The 23,306-nt window shown below is 43.1% G+C and overlaps 1 protein-coding gene, 1 long non-coding RNA gene and 1 other non-coding gene across 3 annotated transcripts in view; 1 reads left to right on the top strand and 2 right to left on the bottom strand.

Annotated features, from left to right (window-relative positions):
* Window positions 1-44: 44 nt before the first annotated feature.
* LOC139924079 (uncharacterized) lies at window positions 45-2,733 on the bottom strand. The gene is made up of 4 exons (XR_011785224.2): window positions 2,610-2,733; window positions 1,635-1,839; window positions 1,157-1,261; window positions 45-335 (listed from the first exon to the last, which is right to left on the bottom strand). It is a non-coding gene; the product is annotated as an uncharacterized LOC139924079 (long non-coding RNA).
* On the bottom strand, window positions 954-1,086 carry LOC139924100 (small nucleolar RNA SNORA31). The gene has a single exon (XR_011785225.1). It is a non-coding gene; the product is annotated as a small nucleolar RNA SNORA31 (small nucleolar RNA).
* A 1,058-nt stretch (window positions 2,734-3,791) lies between the features above and the next one.
* Window positions 3,792-23,306, top strand: part of LOC139924071 (protein TANC1-like) — a 30,892-nt gene continuing 11,377 nt past the window's right edge. The window contains exons 1-12 of the mRNA XM_071914996.2: window positions 3,792-3,867; window positions 5,511-5,714; window positions 7,102-7,194; window positions 8,855-8,985; window positions 10,569-10,866; window positions 12,043-12,324; window positions 17,574-17,690; window positions 17,865-18,152; window positions 19,017-19,165; window positions 20,380-20,611; window positions 21,490-21,656; window positions 22,726-23,034. Coding sequence (XP_071771097.2) covers window positions 3,792-3,867; window positions 5,511-5,714; window positions 7,102-7,194; window positions 8,855-8,985; window positions 10,569-10,866; window positions 12,043-12,324; window positions 17,574-17,690; window positions 17,865-18,152; window positions 19,017-19,165; window positions 20,380-20,611; window positions 21,490-21,656; window positions 22,726-23,034 — 2,346 coding nt within the window. The remainder of the gene's footprint in view (window positions 3,868-5,510; window positions 5,715-7,101; window positions 7,195-8,854; window positions 8,986-10,568; window positions 10,867-12,042; window positions 12,325-17,573; window positions 17,691-17,864; window positions 18,153-19,016; window positions 19,166-20,379; window positions 20,612-21,489; window positions 21,657-22,725; window positions 23,035-23,306) is intronic.

Here is a 23,306-nt window from a genome sequence, read left to right as displayed (position 1 = left end):
TCAAAAAAATAAATAAAAAAAACTTCAAAACACATGAAGTTGACTGGTGTTTCAGCCAATGGCCCATTTATTTCTTTAAAGACAGTAAGGGTGCCAATTTACACATATGACATGCACAGCAAGTTCAACATGCCAGCATCCAGATTTCTTCCCAGAGGGTCAAAGTGACAAACAGAAAAACAAGATTGTGTGTTTATCTGGACTACAAAACAAAAAACAAACAAACTTCTTAACAGGCAAACAGCTGTTCCCCAGGTCTGAATGTTAAGGTCCACAGTCTGTCCAGTGGGCAAAATGTGTCTGAATGACGCCTTTCCAGCATTCTTGATTATTCCCTGGAAGGAGATGGGAACAAGGGTCAGTCCACTATTTAGTAGAACACAGCAAAGAGCCACACAGCATGCAAACACATAACAAATCATCATCCTGCAACAAATGGAAGTTTTGTACTTCCAGATCTAAACCAGACACGTCCCAAGTAGATGGACAAAATACTTTTAAAATCTGCCTATTAAATAAGCAAATATGACTTTCGGTTGAAGAATGTGGGTGCATCTCCTCGGTGACAGCACAAACCAAATACCCAGCAACCACAACCGATAATGTTTGAGGGGGTGGAAATAAAAGACGAACAGTGATGAATTATGTTTCCTGAGGAAGAAATTCTGTCATCTTTCTTGCTGCAAGTTAAGAGCTGCTTCAGGGTTTTGTAATGGCTGCCATGATGGGTGGTAAAGCTGAACTGACAAAACTTCTACCCTAGAGTGAGTCAGTATACTTTAGTGTAATGCTTATTTCTAGCAAGCAGATCTAACAAACCTTTTTCCACTTAATGTGATTTAGTTTATAAAAAGGGATACACCCTTTAGTAGTCACACACTAGAAAAGTTCCTATGTAGATTAGACTTTGCTCTGAACAGCAATTAATTTCAAAATTGTCACTCAATGGGTTTAAATATATTCCTCAATTCAATCTGGGCCACCATGTAATGTGGCAGTCAGAAAGCGCGAGGAAAGTTCAATTTAGCATCTCTATGCAAACCTAAAAGCCAAGGTAACCTGCTTCAGGTCTATCAGTGGATGCAGATTTAAATCTACATCAAGTAAAGACAACGCTACGAATGATACTAGGAATGAGTTAATGCTCATTGCTCACCTGCAAAGCATCACTTTTGTCCAACACTTGCTTGACTGAGTCTGGTGCAGCGTCTGCAAATTCCTCTGCTTCCTGGTTTCACCTCCTCCAACTTCAACCTTGACACTGGAAGGAGAAGAGACAAACGTCACATTTAAGCCCATTTTAGCAGACACCCTGCAAGTGTCTTGAGATAGTAACAACTAATGTAATGAGAAAAGCAGAAGATTATTGGGAGCCCCAAGTTAATGACATTAAAACATTGCTTTCATTTGTCATCCCCTATTCAATCCGAGACGCCATGGAAAATAAGCGGGCAGAAAGCGCAGGGATGTTAATATTGCATCTGTAATAATAAAACCCGAGGTTCCCCACATCAGAAGGCCCAGGCTGTCAAAGATGCAGCATGTCATTGGGTTCAAGGCTTGGTCCAACATTCAGTTCAATAACGAAACATATTTTTTTCACAAACTAAACTGCTTCTGTCACCTTTACTCACATTTTCACCCATGATTTGATGTAGATCAGTATACGTTATAGCTCTTCTGGTTGGAGCTGGTTTCTTGCAGCCATTTGTCAGTGACTATACCGACACGGCAGACTGAGGTAACATCAGCACCATTATCACCCGGATCTTCTGCTGATGCACAGCCATCATCCTCCATCCTGCTGATAAAAGCCTCCACCAAATGGCATATGATCACCTAGAAACAAGGAACGTGCAAGAGAAATAGGTTAGCCTTTATTGGAGTACTGTACCTACATAACAGAATGAATAGCAGCTCTCTTCACGGCTTGAAATGTGAAGAGAGTTTGCTTCCTAAGGATCATCAGTCTGTCCACATACTTGTGCTCTGAAGACTGGGAGAACTGTCCAGCGCAATATTTGCTACACTGTTATGTGAGCAAAACTGCCATATTGTGTTTTATATAGATTACTCAAATATCTGCTATAAAATCCAAGAATTATTCGAAAATTATAATGATTCATAGCTGCAGCACTAATATCAATTCTTAAATATTAAAAGATTGCCTCCTACTCTTACAGTTTATCAGAGTAGTAGTGAACAACTTGCTGAATACTTAAGATAAAGCAGTATAATGCAATATCGAGAGAATTCAAGGCTAAAGTGAGAATATTTAGAGAAATTAACACCTAGCAAAAGTTATTTTTCGACGAAATGCCCCATAACTTAACGATTAACGTTACCTAGCTTTAAGTGGTTAATTACGAGTGTCTCTACAAAACGCACCAATTTCAATTAACACCCCAAAACCGTGGTATTGGGACACTTATCATGACTGGTTTACTTAGCATTTAGTTTAGTTAGCATTAACGTTAGCTAGCAGGAACACCAACGGTAGCAAGGAGGCCCTTCCTGTGACACTAGGTCTACACATGAACAGATTTGAGTCTTAAGATTGCACTTCTGTTATCATAGTAAGGCGAGGCAGGTCGACATGATATACTTACAAGTGATCATGTCGTTAAAGATGACCGAATTACAACGTTTTCGATGTTACTTTTGAGAGACGATGGCTGTCGATCCTTCCTAGACTAAGTTCTCCTGGTGAAAGAACGAGGAAACGGAGCTTCCAGAGTTAAATAGGCGACCGGTGTGCGACTTTCCGCCCCCTTCAGGATGAGGAGGGAAATGCATTATGTCGCCCTCTAGTGTTCACAAGCAGTCAACGAGAAAAAACACAACTTCTCTATAATTTATAGAGAATTACACATTGAATTAATCATGACCCCAATTCGTTCCCTCACATATATATAGAAACAAACTTACTTTATTGATTTGAATTACTTGAGGGTGTTATAGAGGACGTTTTCAAGGTTTTATCGCCAATAACTTTACTGTAGGTTATAGTTGATCTTTTCCAACTTAATCAGTCGTTTTTGAACATTTGTAATGTAAATTTGTGCATTTTGTTTGATTGTTCATAATATAAAAAAAAATAATTGTCAATGGAAAATTAGTGGGGATTTTCTCTAAAATGAACGCATCCGCAGTTATAATTTTCCTTCCATTTAGCAACAAGGGTTCATATTTTTATCAGTAGGCTAAATCTGATGATATAGCCTATGGAATAATAAACACGTGCAGCACAATTGTAGCCAGTGTTGTGTTTATTGAAAATAGGAGAATCTAATAAATAACGTTAGGATCCATAACTGCAACATCCCCCCAAACATTTTTTTCTTACCCACATATAGCCCATTGGGTACGTGCGCGACCACGCATGTGCATGTGTGCGCGCCCGACTCTACCTCCTTCATTCTGAGTTCAATCTGTGACTAATTGACAGAGGAGGGAAATCTAAATTGCAGTTCGCGGATACAAATTGTCTTCGACCAGCTTCCTGTGAATTTATGAGGAAAATATGCAGGCAACAAAGAAGACGTGAGAGCAGGTAACTTCAGGCTTAATTTTAGGATGACAACTTTATTTTCTTTCTAATGAAATGACTCTTTCTTGCAAACTAAACAGATGCCATCCTGGTCTAACAAACCTGCACAAATTAGTTGTGGTAGAATATTGAACTAATAGTAGGAGGGATGTTAATGGGACTAATGTTGAGTTCCTAATTCAACTTTAACATTTGGTTCATCTTCCACAGAGGTTTCAGAAAGTGAAACTACAGCCCAGATATGTTCAGAGCAGTGTTTGGCAACAAGAGAGAAGGAGGAGGAAAACGCGGAGAGAAAAAGAGCAAACGAGATTCAGGTAAGCCCATAACCACTGAAACTATATTGGAACAAAATTGTAGCACTTGTGCACAATAGCATAGCCAATATTGCACCTATAGGGTTGCATTTAGTTCTGTCCTTTATTACACTGCATCAGTTTTGATCAGTGCAAGGAATGTGATAATTAGTAGGCTAATGTGATTTTTAACCTGTGCTACACTGTCTCTGATCTACAAATTATGTATGGGGGACAAATGTATTGAATCCTTGACATTTGTTGTGTGCAGGTCTTGAATCATTTGAAGGCAATATTCAGCTTCAGTTCTCTTCTCTGGGGTGATTTAAGTAGAGCCAATTCAATTAGCCTAATTCATCAGTGTGTCCCCGTCCTTCATACAGTGTCCCAGCCCTTCATGCATTAAAGTGTGTCAGGAGAAGTTAGAGTGGGTTAGGCAAACATCCTGACCTACAAAAAAAAAGCATACTGAATTTCTGTAGAACTTGTGAGTATAACTGTGATGATAATGCATGAAAATTGTTGGTGGATTCTGTACATTTATTATACATTTGTTGTAATTCGCTCTGTGTCTCAGCCTCTCCACTTACCATTATCTACTGTTAGACAAACTGAATGTTTTGTAAGGTGGAAACTAAAATGTATGTTGAACAATATTAACGTTTTATTGCTGAAATGAAGCTAAGCTATTTGTGTTCTCACAGGCTAAAACTGTCCAACTGCTGCAGAACAGAGGAGAATTCAGAGAGCACAGTGGGGAGATGGAAGAATATAGGGCCAAGTGTTAGAGCAAGCATGTTGCACATTAATATTTAATAATGTGCTGCTCTTGTTGGCAAGAACAGAGAGAAAGCTAGAGAACTGTGTCAGTCTCATTAAAATGATATAGTATATTTACAGTACATTGGCAATGGCTCTGAACATTTGAGCAGAGATATCACTGCTTCTCCAAAGCTGCTCATCAAACGTTTCAACACACTGTAATAGGTGATGTTCCTTGCATACATTTAGGATTTGCAACTGTATATCATCTGAATTTGAAATATTAATTGGTGGCAAGTGTCCCACCTCTGTGTCCTTGTTTTGCTTAAGTTAATAATAAATCACCTAAACGAACTGTATTTATTTAAGGTAGGAGGGAGTGGTGGAGAACAGGAATGACTGAATTATGCTATGCATTGTTTTGGTTGCAAGACCACAGGGAAAACCACAGAAATCTGGTATGGCCAATTTAATTGGTAATAAGGCCTCTGCCATCAGCCTGCTCAGTGTGTTCACATGCATAATATTTATTGGGAGGCATGGGATCACATTTCATGACCGTAATATGTGCGGACATGAAAATGACTAAAATGTTGAAATGTAGCCTCTTTGTTGAGTGTGATCCCATTCCTTTAAATAGATGTTCTGACATCTACTGCCAACTTTCCATTACCTCATTCAGCAATATGCCTCCAAGACAAGATATGTTCCCTCTCTCGCAGCCTTATGTGAAACATATTTAATACTGCGCCCCATGTGCTCAGTTAAAGCCACAGTGTTGTTAAATCAACTCAGTTCTATGAACCGTGCTACAGTTTTCTCCATTACACCTCCTTCACTTTTGTCCCTGGCTGCCCTCCTCCCTCTCTTTCCTCCCCACCCTCCCGGTCTCTTCCATGCAGGTGGTGAGGTCTACACCCACAGCACCTTGCAGAGGAGCAGCGGTGGGCGAGTCGCACACCTCCAGGACAGAGGCGGCGCTCACACTGAAAGCCCAGCGAAAGCGAAGAGGTTGACCAAGGGTGTGTCCGTGTCCCTGCCCTCCTCCCCTCTGCTCCCTCGCCAGTCCTACATCGTACCCTCCCAGTCCTGGATCAAGTCCCCAGGTGGGTTGGATTCTTAGGAATAATAATATAGAGCTGCAACTTGTCATTTTGTCTATAAAATATCAAAAATAATGACAAATGCCCATCACAAGTTACCGGTGCCCAAAGTGATTCTTAAAACTGCTTACTTAGTCTGACCAGCAGCCAAAAAAAAACAAAGTTTTCATAAATATGAATTCTTATAATGATATGAAACAGAGAAAAACAGCAACTCTTAGCATTTGTGAAGCTATAACCAGCAAATGCTTGGTATTTTTACCTGACTAAATTACTAAAACGATTAATCGATTATCAAAATTATAATCGGTTATTTTTCTGTTGATCGACTAATTGGTTCATCGACTAATCGTTTCAGCACTAAATAATAATATAGACAAAACGTGAAGTCAGTATGAACAATAGAGAATGACAAGAAGCTGCCCATCAGGGATTTGTTTCACAGGTTTGCCTTTGTGAGCGCTGAGCTTCTTGCATTCAGCTGTTCCATCCATGTGACGGCCAATACAAGAGCATACAAACCCCCAGGGCCGAAACATGTGACAGATTCTCAGACTGAATGATTGAGCAAGCTAACTTAAAAAAAAAAAAAAAAAAAAAAAAAAAACAACACTAGGTGGCAGTGTCCTTTAGCAAGTATAGCCATTCAAAACAGGAGGTATTTCATGGCATTAAACACAACCTTATTTTTCCCAGCCTCAGACTTCTGACCCATCCAGTATACTAAAAGAGCGTGACAAGGGAAAAAATGTAGCCATGAAAAGATATATAATGTAATGTAGTGGCTGTCATTTCTTTGGCGCTTATGCAATTTAAACATTAAACTGTGAATTAGACTGCGCGGAGCATTTTAGATGTTGTTTATCTAACACTGAGTAACCTCTGGTGCAAAAATTCAGCACGTTTCATCTCATCCTTCTGAATGACCTCCATTCCCAAAGGGTTCAGATAAACAAAATCCTGCGCTGTGTATCCAGAGAAGCCTCAGATGTTATTGCATAGATTGAGACACACCCACACACACCAATAAGAGTGCACCCCTGTCCCTGCCATCACGCACACACATTAGCAATGCTAATATATTATAGATAAACGCCCACGGTACAGTGAATATTGTACTGTTTGCATGCATGCCTTGCACTCTGTACATACTGCTTTACTCATGGGACACAATTCAAATTCTGCACCACAGATCTCATCTGGGGAAGCTTAATCTCTCTCTCTCTCTCTCTCTCTCTCTCTCTCTCTCTCCCTCCCTCCCTCCCTCCCTCTCTCCCTCACTCACTTTCTTTCATATCCCTCCCTATCTCCACCCTCAATCCCTCCCTCACGCCTCTCCCTCTCCCCTCTCCCTCTCCCTCTCCCTTTTCCCTCTTTGCCGTGGCTGAAGGACTGATAAGGAAGCTGGAGTATGTGGATGGCTCTTCCTATGCGAGAGAACCTCTTGTCTTTGCCTCGTGCCGTGGCAAGGCAGACCACAGAGGTGAGAGAAGGAGCGTGTGGGTGTATGTTTGTCATTATGCCTATTTTTCCAGGTACTAATCAGAGGCTGAATGAGAATGAATGGCTGAGGTGAGAGGAGGAAGGCTGTGAGATGCAAGGGAGAGAGGAGAGAGAAAGAGAGAGTGTGTGTATGTGTGTGTTTGGGGGGTGGGGGGGTTGAGGGGGTAAATGGATACTTTAAAGTAATAGTTTGTTATGTCCAAAAGGCTTTGCATTAAGTTCTTATTCCTGTCAGATGTATGTAGGGATGTTAATGTCTGTGTAATCCTCAGTGTTTTGTTGTGAGTGTATGTGTTTTTTATCAAAATCGCTCATGTCTTTTCCCTTACTTGTGTGATTTGTTAAGCTAGTACAGCTAAGGTTAGATAATAGCAATAATATTGTAAATGTCCATATCCCAGTCAGTTTTCTGTATGTTTTCGACCAGAGGGCTGCCCTGAGGCTGCACAGATTTTATGAGGCATCTTCCATCCTGGTTGCCAGGCACCTCTCAGCTTCCCGTTTCCAATGGCAACTGCTAGGTGGTTTGATGAATAGTACTGGACATTCAGTGTGTCCTCATGTTACTCCAGATTGGATCACAGTGCTCTGCTGACTAAATGCAAAGTTTGCTCTCCTCCCCCTCCCTGAAATACACATCCACTCTATCTACCCAATTCTTCAACAGCATTTCATGCTGTGAAGTGAAATGAGTGTTGACAAAGGCTATAATTTGGATGCCCCATGGGACAACAATGACCAGGCTTGCCTCTCAAAACTGACCTTGATCCTTACAAGGCTAGACTGTTGTTGACACACAATTGGTTTGGATGTAACAGTGGTGTGATGCGGTGCATTTAAAAGGAGATAGAGAGAGAGAGAGAGAGAGAGAGAGAGGGGGGGAGAGAGCCAGCAAGACAGAAGCAAAAAAAAGATAGAGAATCAGTGGAGGCACTGAGAAATGAATGTGATGTCTAAACCCAAAGATGTTTGTGAGGAGGAGTGAGCTGTTCCTGTCATCCGTCATGTCCTGTCATCCTGTTTATATGCCTACTCAATATGCATGTTACTCAGCTGATTACAGCACATAAATGAGACACGAGAATCGAGAAATGTATTACTCAGCTGATCAAAGCACAGATATGAGACGTGAGGACTACTGGTGCCTTGCTCTTCAGAGGCTGTAGCGTGGACCTGAGAGGAGCCGGGGTTGGAGGTCAAAGCTTCAGGGAGCCTTAAAGCGTGATAAATGAATGCACCACATGGCCTGTGTCAGCCAATCTCTCCAGGAGCAACAGCCAAGGCACTCCTTCACAGAGTCGACGCTGAGCTCATTGACATTCACAACCCGTCTCTTAACTGAGAGCACCGGGCGAGCGTGTGCGCAGACAAACACACAACCTCACACAACCCCTCGCTGCCGTTTCAGCCTGGGACTGGAAAGCCACTGTCTGTGCATTCCTAATGAGGGCAGCTGCATGGGGCCGCGCTGACCTGTGGATGCATACATTACACGCCGTCCAGTGGCGACGCTGCCGGGCGGGAGGCTCGTGAGGGGGCCCGAGCTGAAACGAGCCTCAGTGAGGTGGTGGTGGTTTCATCTGGCCTACCATGTTTCCATTCGCCCATTAATTTCCCCGTCCCGTATCTGTGTGTTCCAGACCTCCACGTGGAGCCCCAGCCGGGCTCCTCCCTTTCCACCCAGGAACTGATGACCAGACTATGCTTCTTACTGGGAGAAGCAACGCCCGGCACAGCTAGCTCTCCTATGGAGGACAGGAGGGAAAAGAAGGTAGGGCAGCGTATTGATCTACTGGCCTTCTGCTGTCACGGCACATAAAAGGGTGGGTGGGAGTGGGAGGTTTATGATGTGAGAGATTTTTCTTTGCACTTACATGGCCACTAGGATCTTTTCTTCTCCTTAAACATTGAAAAATCACATTTTCATCATTTCTTTTTTATCCCAAATCAGTCGTCGTTTTTAAACTGATTGTGTACAAGGAAACATTGTATAAAAGATGTGATCTGACTAGTCAAAACCCCCTTGGAAAAGCAGATGAATCTATATTTTGGTACGTTTGGTGTATTGATTATGTTGCTGGCTGCTCCTACATGGCTCCATTCCCATAGTTAGTATCTTTTTAGCTTAGTCCCCACTGTGTGAGAGTTATTGTGTGCTTATATCTTTTCTCTGTGTCTTTACATTGCTCAGCAGCCTTGGCCCACTTTCTCAGCCTCATTCCACCACCTGAGCTCCAGATTCAGTCAGTTTTACTGAGATAGCGAAGCCTCATATGAGGAATGTGGGTTGTCCTGGCTAAGATAGATGAGGCTGTGGTATAAAGGGAATAACAGTGAGCTGCTTCGCCTCTCCTGCCTTGTCTCCCTGCAGTCTCAGCGTTGCAGAAATGTTGGGTGGGTGATGAAGAGAAATGAAATGCATGTAATTAAACTGCACTTAATCACAAGGAAAATCAAAAAAATGACTTTATGTTTTAGAAAGACTTTTTTTTTATCCATTTATTAACAAAAAATGTTTTAAGGATATTGTGAAAGAATCTTGATTCTCTCCAAAACATATCACATGGCTCTTTTCACCACTGCCTTTCATTAAAAAGGTCAGTAAATGTCAAATCATTAGTGGATACAAAACATGTTTGAAACAATTTGAAATATTTTTGAAGGCCAGTGAAATATTTGTTTCAATGTAAATATATCAGAAAAATCTTGTCCCTCCAACTTTGGTGATTTTCTTGTTTTTGCTTGAAACCTGAAGGTGAAGAGGTTTCTTTGTGGATTCAGGAACATTCATCACTATAGGGTGCAGGAAACCTATTCAGACCTCGCTGTAGAACTGTATAGTATACAAAAATTAATCATTTTTTTCCTGAAAAGGTTTTCATCCAATAGCTGTGATATTTATCATGATGGAGCCAAGATGACATTTTGAAGAAAGGGGTTGGTTTGGGTGAGGATTGAGATGGATAAGATTGTCTTAATGCTCTGTCTGCATGCATACTCAAACATACACAAACACACTCACACACACACACAGTATGCATGAGGTGGAGGCAGAGACGGAGGCACACCTTAATAAATTTACACACCACACACATACAAACTTCACTTTTGACCTAAATACACGGTCACATGGAAGGGAGTACTGTTGAAAAGGGGGCCAACTGAGGCTGTTCATCTAAAACAGTATCGTTTAGGCGTGCTTTTTTTCTCTTCTTTCTCTCCGCTCTCTCCTGGCACACAGCTGATCTATTCAATCCCCTTCCCTCTGTCTCTCTATCCCACTTTACGTTATATTTGCCTTTACCCCCTCGCTCTTTCTTTCTTCTATCTTTCTGCTCTCTCTTGCTTTTGCAGTGTGATACCTCAGCCCAGGGGGGGAGTCCCAGCTCCACTCTGACCTGCAGCACTGCGTCTCCCTGTTCAGAGAGCCCCTCTTCCACCCTGAGCACTGGTGCTGGTGGGCCGCCTGCGCCCCTGCCTTTATCCCTGCCTTTACCCCGCTGTGGCTCCAGCACCAGCCCCTGCGGGACGCTGTCCAGCCCTGCGCCCAACCCTGTTCCTTGTGCCAGTCCTGGACTCTTCACTGGAAACAGCCCTGGGCCTCCTCAAAGCCCCACTTCCACACTGGAGAGCAAGGATAGTGGGATCATAGGTGAGAGTTGTATTGTATATCTGTTAGAGATCCTTGGGTTATCTACGGTTTGGATCTTTATCTTAACAAGTCATTTTGTCTCATATTCAGCCTTCAAATCTTATTCTTTTCTTTAACCAAGAGAAAAATTCTGCCAATGAGGTGAGATAACTCCACACTGCATCACTGCACTACTATCAAGAAAATGACACTTGATTCTACAAAATTCTTAAAACAAGTTGATTTGTATTGGAAACAAGTGAGATTATCTCACCCCATTGGCAGATTCTTTCATTTATTTTACGTAAATTACGATTTTACGATTCAATAATAGACTAAATGACTTGTTAAGATGGATAATTTTTGCAATGTATATTTGATTTAACTAATAAGAATAATGAGACCAGGGCTGGCTGTTTTACAAATAATGTTTAATCCACATGGTATGAGGTTGAGTGGTTTCAGATTGGCTTTACAATAGGTCAAGCGCGTCCAATACAAAAGCCAAGCCATGCATCACTAATGGGAAAAAGCAAAACAAGCAAAAAAAAACACCAGTGGCCTACTTATCTCTGTGTGGCAACACTTACCTTATCAGTTATCCCAAATGATGACTGATGACTCTGAAGTGCCACAGCATCCTACAGGGAGATAGGGCGTTAGATACAGCTTCATGTTACTTTTAAGTCCTCGTCAAGTCTGCACCCCTACCCCACAGCTAGTTTCTCTGTTTTGCCTGTGCCACTTCAGCCTCAAGGCTTCAGCTCCCTCCTGTCAAAACTGGGACACTGCTGTCTTTGTTGCTTATGGGTCTGATTCTCCTAAAATAGGACACTTTTTCTCCCTAAATAGAGTTTGTATTTATAGTTAAATACAAAAGGGCAAAGGGCTCGTCAAGTACAATACAACCCCTTGATTGATATGCTTTCAGTGCCTAGCTGATTAAATATCAAGGTGTATTAGAGGCTTCTTTTATTGTTGATTGAATATATGCCCTTTAAAATGTTCAAATTTTCAATGCCTGTTGAAGGTTCTGCTTAGTTTTGGGGCTTTTGTCATTTTTAATTGCTTAGGAAAGACAAATAAAAGGCAACTGTGCTGTACTATACACTTGTTTAGGAGTAAGATTTAGCTTTTTTCTTGATTTCTCTCTGCCCCCCTCCCAACCACCGCCCACACTTTCTTTGCGTGACTCAGCGACCATCACTAGTTCTTCTGAGAATGAGGAGCGCAGCTGCTCCAGTGTGGATCTGACTAAGGATGAAGGCCCGGGGGGCGGTGTCGGGGTTGGTGGCCATGCAAGTGAGGACCGCCATCCCGGACCTTCCAGGGACACTCTGACCGCCCAACCAGATGAGGCCTTACCTAGAACAGACATCATGCAGCCCAGGACTCCGCCCCCACCGAAGAGGCCCCTCCCACAACGTCACACACATAGCACTTCATCCCTTGTGATGCCCCGTCCTAATTCTGTGGCAGGTATGTCGCAACTCCTGCACTGCATTTATGGGATGTTTAGATTCACCATGTTTTAATTAAGATCAGTGACAGTCAAGGTTATGATTAAGCAAGATATTGTCATGTTAAGATAAAGGGGATTTATTGTCAGGGTCAAAGGTTGTGAAGTCCCACCTGAACACTTCTACTGTGAGTTGTGGAAGCTTTCATTATACAGTAGATGAATTATGTTGATGTGTGTACGCACGTGATACAATTATGACCGAGTGATTGATTGAATGGCTGATTGACAAATTGATTGAGACAGTGTCAGAGTAACATTTTCCATGTTTCCTCTGATGCAGAGAAGGCATAATTTGGTAGGTCTCTGTGACGCAGAAGGAAACTTCGTTGCACCACGTTTCGGTGCTCTACTTACCACTGAGGCTGGATACACACAGTGAGCAGTACCAGTTAACAGTCCTGGGAGGCCTCAAGTTGTCATCTTAAACCCCCTCCCTCTCCAGCCACTATCTTTGCTAGAGCACAAGGCTCTTTTTCTCTCCCTTAGATGTCAGTTCATTTGTGGAGGGAGCAAAAGAAGAGATTCCCTAAGGAGTGGAGTCACAGTTAACGCCTGACAGTTTTCTCTGTCAGCTGCGGCTTTCATCTAGGTATTCTTGATGAAACTCAAAATAAGGATGAAGCAAGACACACGGTACTGTAGCTGTTAGAATTGACTGCACATTCATGAAAGATTGGAAAATAGAAATGGCCTATGCATATATTATTATACATATTTCAAGCACAAGTGTGTGCCAGCCCAGTATTTTAAAGATAAGAGATAAGATGAAATTTTAATGATCTCCATGTGGACATTGGGCTGTAATAGTAATATGATACAGCATAGAAATGGGATATAAATAAGAATATTGCAAATGAAGGTTATATTAACATATGCAACACAATTTGAACACAAAAGGTATTAAGAAAATGTACATAAAGAATGAATGAAAAATATGTAAAATCTGAGAATATACCAAAAAATATGAAATATGTGCACTATGAAATATGAAAAAATATGAGCATATATGCAAGATATAACAAATAAGAGGAAAATGTGAATATACTGTATATAAAAAACTATGTGAAATTACAACATATATACAATATGTGCAGAAAAAAATGTGCTCGTATTCATATGAACAAGTCTACAGAGGGCCATACACATATATAGAAATGTGTAAGAGTGTAGACATGCATGGTATATACCTTTTTTTTTTTTTTTTAGAAATGTAGATAACATACAGAATTGCAGATGTGCAGATTTGGATATGCACATTACTAGCTGTCAAACATCAGAAACTCTCATTATCACCATCATAATCAACATATTTGTGGATAGAGGTACCATACATACTGAATTTACATTTGCAGAAAATGCACAGACATATGTACAAATCAGAAACCGCGCAACAAATTTCTTATAGATTATTCTGGGGCATAGGGATACAAAAAGTAGTTCAGGATAGTTTGTAGAGGCAATGCAGGCACCCTGCTTCAGCACCCTCCTAGTTGGCTCAGACTGGGGCCGTTTGGGCAGGAGGCATTGTACCGTCTGATAGCTGTTGGTAAAAAAGGGCATCTAAAGCAGTCCATGTTGCACCTTGGGTGGATGAGTCAGAGGCTGAAGATGTTCTGTAGCTGCAGCAGCCCATCATAGAGGAGGTGTGATTTGCTATGTAGGATGGATTTCGGTTTAGTCCTCCTCTTCCCCTCTGCCAGTGCCTCCAGGCTGTCCAGGCTCAGCCCTAAAACAGAGCCAGCCTCACCAGTTTGTTTATCCTGCCTGCCAGCCCCATCTTGGTGCCGCCTCGCCAGCACACCACCACGAAGAACAATGCGGTGGTCACAGCAGATTGGTAGAACACTTAGAGTACTGGTGATATGCACCCCCACTTGTAGGACTGCACCATGTCCCCCTCCTCACCCTGGATGGTTACCGATATCAGTGGATTCTTGCTCTGCTGCAAATCTGCTGACAGCTCCTTCGTCCTACTGACGTTGAGCTGTAGATGGTTCTTCTTGCACCACCTGTCGAATCAGTCCACCAGACTCTTCTACTCCTCCTCATTGCCCTTGCTGATGCATCCCAGGAAGAGTCATCAGAGTCATCACAGCTTCTGGAGGTGGCATGATCAGTGTTGAATCTGAAGTCTGACATATAGAGGGTTAACAAGACACGTGACGATACAGTCCTCTGAAGTTCCCCTGGGTTATTCTGCAGCTGCTCTCGGGCAAACTGTGGCCTGTCGATGAGGTCGCCCATGATCCATGAAAACATGGCGCTGTCCACCTGCGTCACTCTGAGTTTCTTGGGCACTGGGACAATGCAGGAGGTTTTCCACAGTGGAGGCACCATCTCCAGACTCAAGGATAGCTTGAAGAGGTGCTGGAGAACCTCTGCTAGATGCCTCACACATGCTTTGAGCACCCTGGGGCTGATGCCGTCGGGGGGGCTGGGGGCTGTGGAGTTGACCTTTAAAGATGGGCAGCGTTAACGTAGGTTTGGTGGTGATCAATGGGGTCCCATTAGGTCATCCTCCCAAGCTGGGGGGGGAGCAGCTGGCCTGCAGTCCCTGTGTCAAACCTGCTGAAAAAACAGGTTCAGCTCGTTCACTCTATCCTTGGTCCGCCATTTGGCCCGGCTGTCGGTAGCCAGCGATCTTTCTCATCCCACTCCACACCTCCTTCACACTGTTTTGCTGCAGACTGTTCTCAATCCTCTCGCGGTAGGTGTTCTTTGAATCCTTAATTCTCCTCTTCAGCTCCCTCTGGACAGACTTAACTTCCTCCCTGTACCCAGTCCTTAAAGCCGTCTTCTACTTATTGAATGGGATTTAATGTTTTGGTTTTTTTTGTATTCCAGGGTTTGTTGTGTGCCATTTTCCGAACTGTTGTCATTGGAATCGCAATGTCCACACACTAATTAAGCTGTCATGTCCTGTAAAATAAATTTAAGCCTCTGTAGACTTCTGAGATCACACACTTAAACTTTTGGTTGCAATTGGCTGCTGCTGGACAATGGACACATGCTTGGATACTAGATGTATCAGATTATGATGTGATCTGCCGTAGGGGGGAGGGAAAGGTGGTGCAGCTATATGTGCCCTTAACATTTGCATACAGCTAGTCCAGTGTCTTCCGCTCCCTAGTATTACATATTCACATGTTGGGTGATGTTAGTCAGAATGGAGGAGAAGGACGCATGGTTCAGTATTATAGTATATAGTAGTCCAGTATTATACTATATAGTAGACTAGTATTATACTAGCGCACGCAGCGACACTTGTGTGTGTCAGACGTCTGATTGAAGTGTGGGTGATTAGTCTTAGGATGAGGCTGGCTGGTATTGCCAAGCTGCAACTGTAATTGCTGCTTTAAAGCTTTAAGTCCAGTAACAGCTCAGAGATGTACTGCAGTTCCCCCAGATGCCCTATGACTGAATTAAACATGAACAGTATATGATGTTGGTAATGTGATGTCATCATGTGCGCAGGGGTCACACCTCCTCGTCCGCTGCCTGTTTGACGGGCGTTCCATCTACAGTATTTTATAGATGAGTGCAACGTGACTTGGTCCTTTTTTATCCCACTCTGAGGGGATTAGAGGCGGCAGTAATGCCAGATTTCACAGAGGATATTAGGCCAGTGTTGTGTGTTTTTGTGTTATAGCAGTGAATGAGAGTGTGGGAGAGGGAGGGGTCTATGTCATCTAAAATAACCTCATGAAATCAATAATAGTTTTTCTATTAAACAGCCTGGCTCTTTTTCGACAGTAATGCTATCTATATTGCTTTCAATTCTATTGCTATTCACTATTCCCGCACTAGAATCAGCTGTGTCCCCCTGCAACACAGCATGGAATAGCTAATAGCAAACCAAAACATTCTGAAAATTTCTTATCATTACAACCCTAGAAGACCCAACAAGCGCAGACACTTTCGGATGTAATGCGTGTAATCTAGTTAGCTGGTTCTCTGCCAGTGTTGGATTCATAAACCACTTGGATTGGATTTCCCTTCATTAAGAGAGAGAAAGAGAGCTAGGGGAGGCTAAGACAGACCAGAACAGAGGTTATCAACCTTTTTTCATGCCAAGTGCTCCAAAGATAGATAAGCAGTTGGCCCGAGTATGACATTTTACCACAGGAACCTCCGTCTGAGAAGGTTTAGTTTATAAATTAAGCTAAATTTAGTACATAAATGCACTCTCTTTACTGTAGATGGGTGGAGATAAATTATGATCCAAATAGCCATTCTTATACATCCTGTATAATAACGTATAATAATGTATAATAACAGGAATAAACTAGGGGTCCTATAAGGACGGCTAGGGGTGCCTAGGTCCAAGTTTTAGAACCACTGGACTACAAAAAGCACATTTCCTTTTTATTCATAACAGCTTAGACCCAGAAGTCTTTGCCAAATACCTTGAAGAGTGCAGAAAGTAAGCCTGGCTAACCTGTAAACTCTATAGTGTGAGTGGGTGGATGGGTAGGTGGGTGAGGGAGTGAATGTAGGAGTGAGCGACTCTTTGTTCTCGTCTCTTGACCTTCTCTACTGTATACCTTTTTTATTGTATTTATTTATTTTGTGTATGTGTGAGTATGTTTGTGTTGCAAACAACCAAATGTGCTTTCACCCAGTGGTTTTCAGTTGCTTGATGTCCTTGGTTTACAGCGTGGGAATGGAAATTTTGTTGGTGCAAACAATCTGTTGGCCTTAATGTGGCTTATTGGGTGATTACAGGAATGTGTGAAATCCTGTTATTGACAGCTGATAGGTTTTTACATTGCAGATGGCGATGTGTTTCCAATGATTATCACCAATTTGGTGTCCTGACGCGTGAGACAATATGAAACATTTGGCCATTACAAGACACATATTAGCCTGAGATTACAGGATGTGAAATTGTTTTTTTTTCTTTTCTCTCTCTGTTCCTTTAGCATTCCTCAAGGTTACTGAACATTTCTCTGTGAGGGCAAGACTTCTTTACGTTTCACATCTCCATGGATACAGTAATTGAGCAATGGGTCAGGCACTTGTGTGGTATGCATGTGTATGTGCCTCTCCTTGCACATTTTCTGATTCTTCAAATCTCTCTCTCCCTCTCTCTCTCTTTCTCTCTCTCTCTCTCTCTCTCTCTCTCTCTCTCTCTCTCTCTCTCTCTCTCTCTCTCTCTCTCTCTCTCTCTCTCTCTTTCCATCTCTTACTCCCTCCCTCCTTCCAGCCACCAGCTCCACTAGATTGGAGGATCTGAGTTATTTGGACACTCAAAGGGTTTCTGGGCACAGGGGCTCTGTTCGCAAACACAACACAGCTGGTCGCACAAACGATGACTCCAAAGGTACCATGTGGCTCAACCATGGGGTGAAATCAATGAGCAAATACTGCATGGTGCAAAAATATCTGAAGACTTGTATGGAACCTGTTGGTCAAATGTTCAAACTGACCTTACATTCACTGCCTAAATGTTTTCCATTCTTATACAACCTTAACTCTCTTCTCTCACTCTATCCAGTGAGATTGGTACCATTCAAGCAGGGCGACATCATGCTAAAGCCGCTGTTGTTTGAAGTCCCTGGCATCACTGCGGAAACACCCTTTGTGGGCCGCGATTGGCTGTTCGTACGCCTGGATGAGGTCCTGAGGAAAACGAACAGCTGTGAGGGACGTGGCGCTGTCATTGTGGGTAACGCAGGCTCCGGCAAGACTGCTATCATCTGGCGGCTGGTGACACTCAGCTGCCACGGCATGCGCACGCTGCAGGGAGGGCCCGTCCCTCACAGCCCCGGCTCCTCCCCTAAATGTAAGACTCGCATCCTTGTTCATTATAGTTTGTCTTCTGCTTCTCCCTAAGGATCTCAAAGCATCAGTCTAAGTGTGCGCACATACCAATGTGCCACGGTTTAAATTAATGTATCCTCCAATATGCTGTATGTTTAAATCTATGTGGGATATGGGAGGAATGAGGAATGGGCTGGAAACTGGGTCACACAGTCTTCTCTCCAGTCCTCCCCTGTTGTTTCTCTGCTGATTGCAATTGTGCAAGGGGACTGAGATTGTTGTGCTTTTTCCTCTTTTCTTTTGAGTGGCACTGGAACTGTTCTTTTCTCTGAAGGAAATAAATCAGAGATGGGCACGAATACAGATTTTCCATATCACCTTCTCGCAATCCTTTCCTATAGTGCTATAGCGAGTTCTGTTTGTATTGTTGGCAAAAGACAAAAAAAATGCCAGAAAATTGTCAACAGAGCATGCCAAATTGTCAGCCAGATGGTCTCAATGTCCCTGTCTGTACTGTGTTCAAAAGAGTGAATACCACAATATTCATTTTTCAATATCGTTGCACTTTCCATTGATATATACTGCATGTTGTAATTTTGATATAAATTTAACTAAGGTATACAGAGAATCAAATCCGATCATTCTGTACTCACGTAACAGTAGGGTGCCTTCTATGAAACAAACACTCTCAGTGCCATCTAAAGTGGTTTTGCTTAACGGTCCCATTTAGCTATCTCGCTTGAAAGAGGCACTAATTAATTGCAGCGATGTTGAAAGTGTTTCTTCATAGACTTCACTCTTGGCATTCCTACGTTTACCCCAGAGACTTCATTTACCTACTGTAATTGGCAGCTTTGTGTTTGTTGTTGTTGCGCGGCGAGTTCAGGTGGGGATCGGCAGGGAAAAGCAGCCTCCAACCAGCCTCCAGAGCCCCTTCCTCCCCACAAAGATTCCCAGCCCAACCAGAGTGCTGTTCCAGGGACAGGCGATACCACAACGCACAGGAAGGATGCTGTCAAATGCCTGGCTGCCAAGGTACAACACACACACACACACACACACACACACACACACACACACACACACACACATTGCACTGCTGCATAATAGTTGTTATTTATCATGTTTCTGACAGGGCTGCTGACTAACCTACAGTAATTAATTGGAAGGTGGAAAAATTGGACTCGCATGACGGGAATGTCTCTAGATCCCGCTTCTCAAAATGGCTGTTTTTATAATAACAATTGGATTTTTTTCTCATCAAAATTGTAAATAACACAATATGGCATAAACAATAATGCAGGGAATTATGACTGCTGTCAGCATTCATGTAGCACTGATGAGGAAAGATTACATCTGTAGAAATAGATATAGTATACAAGTATTGTTCTTTTCTTTTTCTTTTTTAGATAATTATGTCCAACATTTCCGAGGCGCAGGATTTTAATGTCACAGTGCTCTTCTCTCTCTTCAGGCTCATGTAGAACATGCTGCTGATTGCATCACATAGATGACATGGAAGGCTTCTAAATTTACTAACTTGGCCTCAATAACAGTTTCCATGGGAACTAGTCAGACGACTTGTGATAGATGTTGTTCGCTCAAAAGTAAAATCATTGATAACGTTACATGTGGACCTCTCCTCTCATCTGGTATTAACTGGCACAGTTCTGAACCACATCTATTTAATACAAGTTCTACTAATCGTTCTACTATAATACCATTACGGTTTACAGATTAACTCTTAATCGGCTTCCAGCAAGACAATTATTGCTGTAATTTCAAATAGTGGCAATTATCTTGACGTTATCCTGCATTTTATGCTTTTGTTCAGTTTTGCTGTCGCTGCTCCTGCATTGAATAAAATCACCCTAATTGGTAGTAGTATGTTTGACTTCTCAGACTATTGCTTACCATTCAGCTGACTGCATGAATAAACCACCTAGTATTTATTGAGGGAGTGTTTTTTTAGAGATACTCTGCACTATGTTAGATTGAATGAAGCTCCCGTTGTTGAGTTTCATGTGTGGAAACTAGGTTATGACTCAGCTCCCTCAGTGATTGCTGTGAGTACTCTTCTTTGAGCAACGTGCATCTACATCTTTGTTTTATTTTATTGCCACCTTCATTCTTGTTATTTGCTGTGATGCTAGTCTCACACCTTGTTTGTTTCTCTCTTATGTTTTTCCTCTTCCATCTCCTTGCCTTTTCACCTCCTTTCTTTTCTCTCCGTCTCTTTCTCTCATTAGGTGGTAGCCTACCATTTCTGTCAGGCCGACAACACCTACACCTGCCTGGTGCCGGAGTTTGTTCACAGTGTCGCCGCCCTGCTGGCCAGAGCGCCGCAGCTCGCCCCCTACAGGGAGCTGCTGGTACAAGAGCCGCATCTGCAGAACACACTCAGCCTGCGATCCTGCGTTCAAGACCCCATCGCCGCCTTCCGCAAGGGTGTCCTAGAGCCCATGGCCAGCCTGCGCAAGGGTAATAAACTCTATTTCACTTGCACACACACACACACACACACACACACAAAGTTTTAAGATAAATGTGATATTCAAGTTTAAAGACCTTTTTAAAGTTTAAAATAGTATCAGTTTCAAGGTGGAAAACTGTCTGCTCCCCCTCACCTGGCAATTAGGGAGGCTGCTGCTATCTCCTGTGTGAAATAGCCCATTAATGGCTCCATGATGGGTCCATAGATTATTTTTTCCAGTTCAGGTCAATGATTTGAAACGCTGCAGAGTGTGAAACAGATGTTAGGTCATTTACATAGGGAAATGATGAGTGTTATTTTTGCCCCAGTGAATCATCAGCATCCCACGGGGTTTCAAGGTCACCAAATACTCTGGAGAGGCGGTGAATGTTACAGGCGTATTAGCCAGCTCACTTTCTCATGATACAGTCGGTCGGCTAGATTGATGTGTTATTATGACTAGGGTCTCGACAGTCTGAGCAGAGGAGTGTTTGTCTACTCCATCTCTATTAAGCAGGTTAGAATAAATGGAGAGCCCTTGTGCCAGAGCGTATGAGCGCCCACAGGCTCGCAGGGATCCATTGACAGCTTAGATGATGTGAAACGTGATGGATTTGTCCCTGCTTTTTCCTGTTTCTAGCTAATAAACAGCAAAGGCCTCTGGTCACTTTTAGCAGAATCAATATCAGAGTGGTCTGTGCCTTTCTCAACATAGGTAATAGGTACTGGAAAAATGAAGATGCACCCATTTCTATCTACGAGAGGCTTAACATAAAACTCCCATACCATTCCTCATTGCCTGTTTTTAATCTGCCTCCATCTCTGTCTCTCTCTCTCTCTGTCTCTGTCCCTCTCTCTCTCTCTCTCTCTCTCTGTGGGTGTGCAGAGAGGAGGCTGCCTGAAGAAGACTACATCATATTGGTTGACAGTCTAAATGAGGCAGAGTTTCACAAGCCAGATTACGGAGACACCATTGCCACCTTCATCACCAAGATCATGTCCAAATTCCCCGTCTGGCTCAAGTTGGTGGTCACAGTCCGGACCGGCCTGTTGGTGAGACTATCTAAATTACAGCATTAGAGCGATTTCTACACCTCGCCTGCCATTAGCCCAATGAATGAGGTTGTCATTCCCATTACCTGCCTCCTCTCTCTTAGCTCCCTGCGCACACAGTCTATCAGATGTCGTGCTTTAGCCGGTATGGCACAGCGAGTATGGCTTTTGGCGCCGTAGCTCTAGCTATTCTGATCCCGGCCGCCCTGGCACTCACTTCCTCAATCCGGTTGGTAATCCCACTGAGCAGCGGACACATCTGCCTAACGCCAAGGCCAAGCCTCCAAATGCAGCCTGGATTACGCCCTGGATGGATGGTAATACAACTGGGAAGCTGCCGGGAGGCTGGAGCTTGACAGCCAGCCAGCCAGTTACATAATTGGGTTGGTGTTGGAGGATGCGCAATACACATTTAGGGTCAATTCCTCTTTAATGCAAGCATTTCAGCTTGACAAGAATATTTGAATTGAATTTCCATTTAAAGATGAAGAGTATTGCTATTTAACCATTTAAGCCCCACCAGCTCCTGATTGGTTCATTTTCCATCCTTTCTGCCTACCAGCCCATTCACAGGCAGTGCCAGCTCTTTTATAACAACCTGGATTTTCACAAACTGCAGGATATTGTGAAAGGGTTTATTACAGCACAGTCCGTGAACCCAAGTCAACTGCTTGGAGCAGAGCTGAAATGTCATTTTTCTGCGATGAGGAACTGAACTTGCAATAACATGGGATTTTTGGTTCAGTCGTAGCTGGTTTTGGCCGGTGTTGAGCAGTTGCTGATGGTGAGAGAGGAGATGAAATGTGATTCTGAGAGAAGCCTGTGAGCGATGTGGGAGCTTGAGTCATTGTCACACTCTTTACTGTACTGTATTCCATTGCTCTGTATGAGTCAGAGGCAAAAGCATCTGAGGAGATGAGTGCTGATTTTGGTGTTTATAATTTGTCTTTAGTCAATGCACCAGAGACATTGCGCTCAGAATTCCTTAAATATTAGAGCATTTGTCTGTCTGTATGCCATCTATTTTGACAGTAAGCACCAATCATTTGTCTGTTTTCTTCTCCTTTAGGAAATCACCACTCTCCTTCCCTTCTCTGGCATCTCCCTGGACATCCTGCCTGACAGCAGTGATCTGGGAGCCGACCTCAGTGACTACATTCAGCACCGGGTCAGCAGCAGCACCCAGGTCGCCACTAACGTCACCACACCGACAGGCTCCGCTCCCGACCCGCTGCTCCTCAGCAAGTTCAGCAGCCACCTGTCAACACGGAGTCACGGCTCTATTCTCTACCTGCAGCTGACCCTGGATCTGTTCCACAAGGGCCACCTGGCCCTGAAAGGAGGAAACTACCTGGTGGTGCCTGTCTCCCTGGCGGAGGTCAGCCACGTAGAGTAATGTGTGTGTCAATAAGTTATCAGTGCACTTTCTATGGAAACTAGAAAGTTTAAGTCTCTAACAGTCAGTTAAAGCTACAGAATACAACATTTCGCCTGGAGGCAGTGAAGTGTATCGTTAGTCCTGCCCTCCTCCCCCTCAGTTGGTGAAGTTCACATCCCAACACTTGTTGCTCATTTTGATGAGCTGCCTTGAAATGGCATCTAGTAACCAGGTAACCAGCATCTGTAAAGCCACCACACGCGTTAAAGAAG

The sequence above is a fragment of the Centroberyx gerrardi genome, chromosome 1 (assembly GCF_048128805.1).
Source record: "Centroberyx gerrardi isolate f3 chromosome 1, fCenGer3.hap1.cur.20231027, whole genome shotgun sequence".
NCBI classification, from domain to species: domain Eukaryota; kingdom Metazoa; phylum Chordata; class Actinopteri; order Beryciformes; family Berycidae; genus Centroberyx; species Centroberyx gerrardi.
Note: the sequence above shows the minus strand (reverse complement) of the source record. Positions and strands in the feature narration are given on the sequence as shown.